This window comes from Camellia sinensis, chromosome 10 (genome assembly GCF_055761805.1).
Source record: "Camellia sinensis isolate YWXY chromosome 10, ASM5576180v1, whole genome shotgun sequence".
Classification (NCBI taxonomy): Eukaryota; Viridiplantae; Streptophyta; class Magnoliopsida; order Ericales; family Theaceae; genus Camellia; species Camellia sinensis.
In genome coordinates this window covers 25,194,684-25,202,389 of record NC_138970.1, presented here as the reverse complement: position 1 = coordinate 25,202,389, position 7,706 = coordinate 25,194,684, and the positions used below count along the sequence as shown (strand labels likewise).

General features: G+C 35.4%; 1 protein-coding gene across 1 annotated transcript; it reads right to left on the bottom strand.

Annotated features, from left to right (window-relative positions):
* Positions 1 to 750: 750 nt before the first annotated feature.
* LOC145800234 (uncharacterized) lies at positions 751 to 2,048 on the bottom strand. Its single transcript, XM_082889891.1, has 2 exons — positions 1,583 to 2,048; positions 751 to 1,166 (listed from the first exon to the last, which is right to left on the bottom strand). The coding sequence occupies exons 1-2, from the start codon at positions 2,046 to 2,048 to the stop codon at positions 751 to 753; spliced, it is 882 nt and encodes a 293-aa protein (XP_082746017.1).
* Positions 2,049 to 7,706: the final 5,658 nt, after the last annotated feature.

The following is a 7,706-nucleotide window of genomic DNA, read 5'->3' as shown; positions in this document are numbered from 1 at the left end:
TTTGCCAAGTACCTTTTGAGTAAATCAAAAGCTTCTTGATGGCATACTTCCCATTTAAACTTATGGTCTGACTTGATTTTTATCAAGAGAGAAAATGCTAAAGTTTTCTTAGCCAAAGTGGCTATGAATCTTCTCAAAAAAATTATTTTTCCAAGAAAACTTTGCAGCTCTTTTTTATTAGTTGGGGGCTTTGCCTCTAAAATTGCTTTGGCCTTATTAGCATCCACTTTTATCCCTTTGTGATGTACTAAGAGGCCTAGAAAATTTCTAGCAGATACCCCAAATGCACACTTAAGGGTTCATCTTGAGTTTGTAGGTCCTCATTCTTTGAAATGTCCGCTGCAAATGTTCCAAATGCTCATCAAAACTATCAGATTTGATGGCTACATCACCTATGTAGACTTCTAATTATTTTCCAATCAAATCATGGAAAATGAAATTCATTGCCCTCTGGTATGTTGCTCCTGCATTCTTTAATCCAAAAGGCATGACTACCCATTCAAATGTTCTTAAAGCACTAGAACACTTGAATGTTGTCTTATGTGTATCCTCTGGGTTAATAAAAATCTAATTATATCCAACATGACCATCCATAAAGGACAAGATCTTGGTCTTGGCTACTAAGTCTACTAACAAGTCAGTCACTGGCATAGGATATCCATCATTGGGAGTTGCTAGATTCAAGTTTCTAAAGTCTATGCACACTCTTAACTTACCATTTTTTTTCATAACAGGGACAATATTAGACAACTACTCAATGTACCTGGCTGTTCTAATAAAACATGCTTTTAGTAACCTTTCGATTTCCTCATTGACCAATAAGGTTACTTCATTAGTCATTCTTTTAGGGGGTTGTTTATGGGGAAGGGAATTTCCTTTAATTGGGAGCCTATGCTTCATCAATGTTCTATCTAATCCAGGCATTTCTTCATAAGTCCATGCAAAGCAATCCACATACTTAGAAAGCAAACCAACTAGTTTGCTCTTACATTCATTAGATAGATTAGCATTTACATAGATGGGCCTCTTACAGGCCTTACTCCCTAAGTTGTAGTCCTTTAAAGGGTCCTGCACGTCTGTCTTAAGGTCAAGCTTAGTAGGAGCAGCCTTCAGATGTTCCAATTGTACCTCTTTATAACTTAAAGGACTACTGTCGATAACATATTCTGCCCAAGAACAATTGGACAAACACTTAGGGCTAAACTTACTTTCTAAGAAGAAATAAAAAAAAAAAAAGCCTAGAAAAAGTAAATTTAATTACATTAGCTGTCTTATCTAGCTTGTCTTCTTCTATTACTTGTAACTGCATTACTCTTGATCTTCAGTAACCTCCTTTATCATAGGCCTTTTCTGCTTCTACATTAGGCTTGGTTGGCCAATTCCTGGCCTATCTGCTTAAAACTTTCCTCAACAAAGGCCTTGAACTCCTTATTAGTCAATTTTTTTCCCTAGGACTTAACCTCTTCCTCATCAATCACAACTGGACCCAAATCCTCATCATACAGCACAACTTCTATATTGTCAACATCAACAACAAAAGGATTTGCATCTGCCCAATAAACTTCTATTCCTCATTTTTTACCTTGACCACCACTGGTTAAAAAGATCAATGCCTGGTGTAGAGAAGAAGGTATATAACCATTAAGGTGTATCCAATCTCTACCTAGTAGCACATTGTAGTTAGAGGTAGAATCTATTACAAAGAAAGTTGTTCCCATTAACCTGGAACCAACCTGAATCTGTAAAGCCAATACTCCTCTGGCATGAAATAATCCACCAGTGAAATTACTTATATTCACATTAGTAGGAAGCAAGTCATTGATAGATTTCTCAATAGCTTTCAGTGTCCTAGAAGGAAGAATGTTGGCAATAGCTCCATTATCAACCAACACTGTTTCCACTGGCACCCCATTTAGATAAGCTCTGACATATAAAGGCCTTAGATGCCTGATGAGCTTGTCTTCTGGCTTTTGTAACACAACTTTTTCTCCATCAACAGACCTAACGACCTTAATTGATCTCAGGGGATTGGTTTGTGTCTCAATCATTGCTATCTAAACTGCTGGTTCAGTCAAATCTTCAACATCACCTGCCAATTTATCTGGCTGATTTGGTTTGGCCTGAAACCTCTGAGGAATGGCCATAATCATATTGTATTCCTTAGATGGAGGTAAAGAACCAAAGTGAATGGCAGCTAACTTCTCTCCAAAGTCACCACCAGAACTATCTAATTTAGCTTCATCTTTTCTATCTCCTTCATTAACATTCATGCTATCAGTGACCATTTTCTGGTCCTGATCATCCTTCATTGCCACATCTTTCTCATTACTGTCATCTTCATCAGACATTAGATCCTTCTCTAACTCTTTCAGCTTCTGCCTCAACAAAGCCTTCTCAGAAAGCTTCCCAACAGGTCTGTCATCTGCCTTTTCTGGTTCCATTTTCCTTTTCAAAATCTGAACTGGTTGTACTGGATTAGCTCTAAACGTGGTACCCTTCCCTCCAGCAGTAGAAACCAATCCATCTCTAGTCCATACTAAATCTTGCCTTCCAACTGGCTTATCCTCTACAGTTGTAGACATTATAGCATGGAATTTTCTTTGTTTCTTCATTTTCTGAGTTCTTGTTTCTCTCATTGACCTCCAACCAGTCATGGGAAACGTTGGATGAAATACTCCTTGCCACCCTTGATGAGATGGTACTGGAGGCTTTACCATCATTGGTTGAACCTGTTGCATAGCTGGCCTCATTCTTGGGCCACGATACTGCTGTTGAAGTCCCCCAAATGGTCTTACAAACTGTTGCTGCCCCCCATATGACCTTCTACTCTGTTGATGGCCACTATGTGATACACCAGATTACTGGTGTTGGCCACTGTATGGTCTAGTCAGAACCCTTGAACTTCCATAGGGCTTAGAACCCCTTGTGCTGTTTGAGCATGGCCCTCATATTACTTGGTCCACCAAAGCATGGATGAACAGGGGCTCCTTGGAATAAGCATGGAGTATCATCCTTACCATAATTCTCTGCAGGACCAAATATCCCTGGGTCTATTCTATCATAGAACAAACAATCATTGTTGAAAATCTGCAGATCACCACTACCTATAGTGTTGAACCTCAGGCCAACATTCTTTCCAATTTTCTGAATTCCATCAATCACAATGGCCTTGTTTTTTTCTTTCTCATTACCACATCTGAAACAAATGAACCTCTCACCAGGTTCTTCCTGAACTTTTTTCCCTTTTGTTTCTTTTGCCATCTTATCCACCCTCTCTTTGTGGAGTTTCTCTAATTCCACCAAGAGAACCCTATGATTTTTGTCCTTGTTCTTTTGATCAATCGGCTGGAAGTCAGTTGATACCATGTTAATCTTCACCAAGTTTGGGAATGGGTCATTGTCAACTGCCATAACCCCTTTATCTTTTTCAGCATATTTCAACATTCTTTTTTTAATTAAGTCCTACACACAATTTTGAAATGTAACATAATTATTAGTGGAATGCCTGAAAGAGTTATGCCATTTACAATACTTCTTGCCAACCCCGTCCCTTTCTTTGGAAATGTTGTAGCCGGGAGTCAAAGTTAAAAACTTGTTTGCTAACAACTCATCAAATAATGCATCTGCTTTTGATAAGTCAAAAGTGTACTACCTATGCAACATAACCACATTCTTTTTGGCTGGTTGTGTTGCTGGCATACTCACAGGTTTGTCAGCTTTTTTTAATATTTCACAAACCACGGGCTTTTTACCTATTGTTTGAGCCACATCTATGTCGATATCCATGTCAAACTCAACCTCTTGGTAATAAGTCCCTAATGAGGCTGCATTTCTCTACTGCTCTTATCTGAGAATGGCCTCATAACTAGTTGCCCTTAAAGACAACTCAAATAGGTCTCTAAACATGATACATTCAAACTTTTTCCTAAGTTTAAAATCTAAACCATTCTTGGCTAGTCTTATAACTTCTATTTCAAGCATGTACACATGACATCTGTTTTTTGTTTTCTTAAACTTGTCGATGTACTATTCTGCACTTTCTTCTTACCTTTGTTTAAATTTTGACAAATCCATCATTGTCACTTCAAGCTCAGTTCTAAAGAACTGGGCATGAAATTGACTTTCCATTTCTTGTCAAGTATGAACAAAATTTTCTAGAAAATTAATAAACCACGTAAATGCCACTTTCGACAGAGAATGAGGAAAGAGTTTTAATTTTAAATTGTCATCATAGCCAGGTTCTCCATACTAGAGTATGAACCTGCCTACATGTTTTATGGTTGATTGTCTCTCTTCCCCTGTAAATAAAGTAAACTCAGGAATCCTAAAATTTTTCGAAATGGGGGTTGTTTCTACCCATGGAGGTTAAGGACTCCTAAACATTGGCCTATCTAGCCTTCTCAAGCGTAGGCCATACATTTCCTGTATGATGTTCATTATTATTAATCTAGGGGTCTAAGTATTGTTGTTGTTGTCCTCCTCCTTGGACTTTTGGTTGGAAGTAAGGAAAAAGGGGACCAGGCCCTCTAGGCCTTGGATATATTATGTTATGTTCATAATATGGTTGTTGCATGGCATGGTCTCATATATTCGGAGGCCTTACTTGATTAATTGGACTATTTCTTTGTTTTTCCATAGCCTGATAACCTGCTGCAAGCACATCGAATGCATGAGTACCGTACATTTGTGGCCTTGATTGCTCTCCAGGTCTCATTCCCATATTATTTAAGTTGTGATTAAACATTGGGTTTGTGGGGTATTCCCTCTCAAACACAGGATTTATGGTCATTCCCTCCTCATATCTTTGTTGGAGTGTGGGAGGTCTATAAAATGACACAGGTTGATTTACATTTTCATGTTGTTGAGGGGTTACAGGAGGTATGAATTATGCTTTATTTACCTAAGTCTCATCTCCAACCCTTTTTGATTGGCTGGGCTGGATGTTAGCCTTCTCAAACAAAGCCAGCAAGTCATCTATCATCACTTGGTTCTCATATGCAGACATAGAACCAATTGTTTGTTGAGTACGCAGTAGAAAAGTCCTTCTTGGATCAACAGGATGACAACTAGACTGGCCAGTTTTGGCCACATTTTGGCCATTTCCTTGGCCTATTTCTTGTCTGGCCACTGCATGGCCATCACCTAGGTTGTCCTCAACTCCTTCAAGTCCATTATCCAACTCTTCTCCATCTTCAACCCTTTTCTCAGGGTCTTCAAAGACTTCGTGCTATTTCTTCCTAGCAATCACTCCAAATTAGATAGGTCTCACTGGGCGTGCCAAAATATGTTAGCAAAAATCTGGTTTGGGTCAATCGACAGAGGTGATTTGACAAAACAACCAAAGTTTCACAAACAACAACAAATCAAGCAATTGTGGTTTGAATGTCCTATGCCTTGACAATGTCAATGACTTTTTTGGAGGTTGTAATGTGAAGAAACAAGTGTGAATAAATTGAAATTCGATTGAAGAACAAGTAAACTTGCCACTTAATTACAAGAATTAAATTTCAAGTTCAATGCGTATAACAGTCGATAGAAAAAAAAAAAAAAAAAAAAAAAAAAAAAAAAAAAAACTTAGCCACAGAGGCTAAATTACAAACAGAAATATTCCTAAGTACAAATGCTATTGCTAATTAAGTTATGCTACTCCTAATTTCACATGAGATGTGAATGTTGTTGAAAAGATCTTGCTTTACTTCGAATTTCCAGCCTTTATACTGCTGGCCTTGATACTTCTCTGTTGCCACGTGTCCCACCATAGACCAAGTAACCTCCACTTCCTGTATAACTGTCCATGATCTCTATAACTGCTGGTAATTGTTTCTTTGTCGCAGCGTTCTCTTTCCCTTGCAAACAAGACACGTACCCTACATCACTTGCATGCCTAACCTAGGCCACGTTTGGCCACATCCCACTGCACTATCAGATGAATTGACAGGAGAAATTGCGTCTGTCACATTTGCTCCTTTAACTGTTTCGTTTTTGCCACATGTTCTGCATTTTGGGACCCACATCCCACTATAAACTCATAGTCTTCACCCCTAGCATCCACTGAATCAGCTCTCTGTATATTGTTATGCTTATTTGACAGAGAAAAATAAATTTTAGTGCCAACAGGGTGCAATTTGGATAGGGTGTAGTCCAAATTTTTCTAAGATTTAGGCAATATTTTTTTGAATTAGGTGCGGACTTAGATAAACATTCAAAAGTTCAAATAAAATTTGAGACGGGAGTTGTATATAGACACTGGGCAACTCAAACAATTTGAAACTCGAATTATATACATACATATATAAAAATATTAATATATATATAGATAAATTATTAGTCATTAAATGAAGTAAAAATAATAAGGAAGGTAAATTATATTCAATATATATCATATATACAAATAAGACAGCGTAGAATTCTACCATTTTATTTTCTTTCACATAATTGGCAAAAATTATTCAATGATGATGAGTTCTTCGATTTTTATCTCTCTCATCCCTTGTCTCTCTCATCATATAAATGATTTATGTAAAAAAAAAAAAAATTAATTTAATTTGTGAATATTTTGGATAATTTGACCTACTCGAGTTTAATTTATTAGAATCAAATCAAATTTAACTTGGACAACTCTCTGTTACTTGAATTGAGCCTGAGAAACATTTTAAACTCAATGGAATTTATCTGAGTTTTAACCTTAATTACAAGAAATTATTAGTTGGTCTTGAGATACCGTGACATGGTGTTCTAACGATATTATGATTAGTAAAGAGGATATAACTCACAGATTTATATTGTGTGATTAAAAAATATGAAAAATATAATAAATTATAATTTGTGGGACATATAACCATGCTTGTACTAACTAATAATTTTTCTTTAATCACAACCCTCAATTTGGGGAAAGCTTGGTCTACAAAACCATGCCTAAAAAAGAAATGTGTACTTGCTAAAATTTGCCACGTATTGATTGTTGTTTGCAAATTGACTCACCTGTACGAAAAGAACCAATATAGAAAAGGAATATCGTGAGAAATAAACCATATGATGAGAAATCAATGCGTCGTAATAATGATACATAGTCATGTGTAAATGTAATAAAGTAACAAAAAATTAAAGGTGTATACAAAAATATGGAATAATTCGGCCTAAATTATCGATTTAATTTAATTTTTTTAGTTACGGGTTCTACTTATTTATTTATTATTATTTTAAATTTTATATAAAAAAATTGAAATATAAAATATTTTTTTATAAGATTTGAATAATAATTATCAATGTAAAATTGATAAATTCTAATCAATTTAACTAAATTAATTATTATCAATTTGTTTTCTAATATAAAATACATATTAAATTTATTGTTATATAAAATTTCTCAAACTATAAACAGAATCGAACTAAATCGATTTTTATAATTTGGTTCTAGTCTATTTTAATAGATTAACTGTTTGATTCCTAATTTACTTTAAAACTTGATCAATCCGATTTATGTGCACTCCTAACAAAAACAAAACAAAAACAAAATAAAATACTAAAAACATGGGATAAATTACACTTTCCCCTCTTATATTTTATTATTGTTTTACTTCGGCCTTTAGATTTCTTTTCTCACTTTGTCATTTTTTCAACTTTTTTTCTTAAATTTATTTTTAAAATTAAATTCTATTTAATTAGATAGGAAATACCATGTTGATTTCATGTGACATCAAAAAAAT

What these genes read in the sequence shown, in the direction of transcription:
- LOC145800234 (XM_082889891.1), bottom strand. Translation starts at nt 2,048, where the DNA reads ATGATTGAGACACAAACCAATCCCCTGAGATCAATTAAGGTCGTTAGG. An exon ending in TTTAACCAGTGGTGGTCAAG is followed by an intron (nt 1,167 to 1,582) that starts GTAAAAAATGAG and finishes GTTCTTGGGCAG; the next exon opens with AATATGTTATCGACAGTAGT.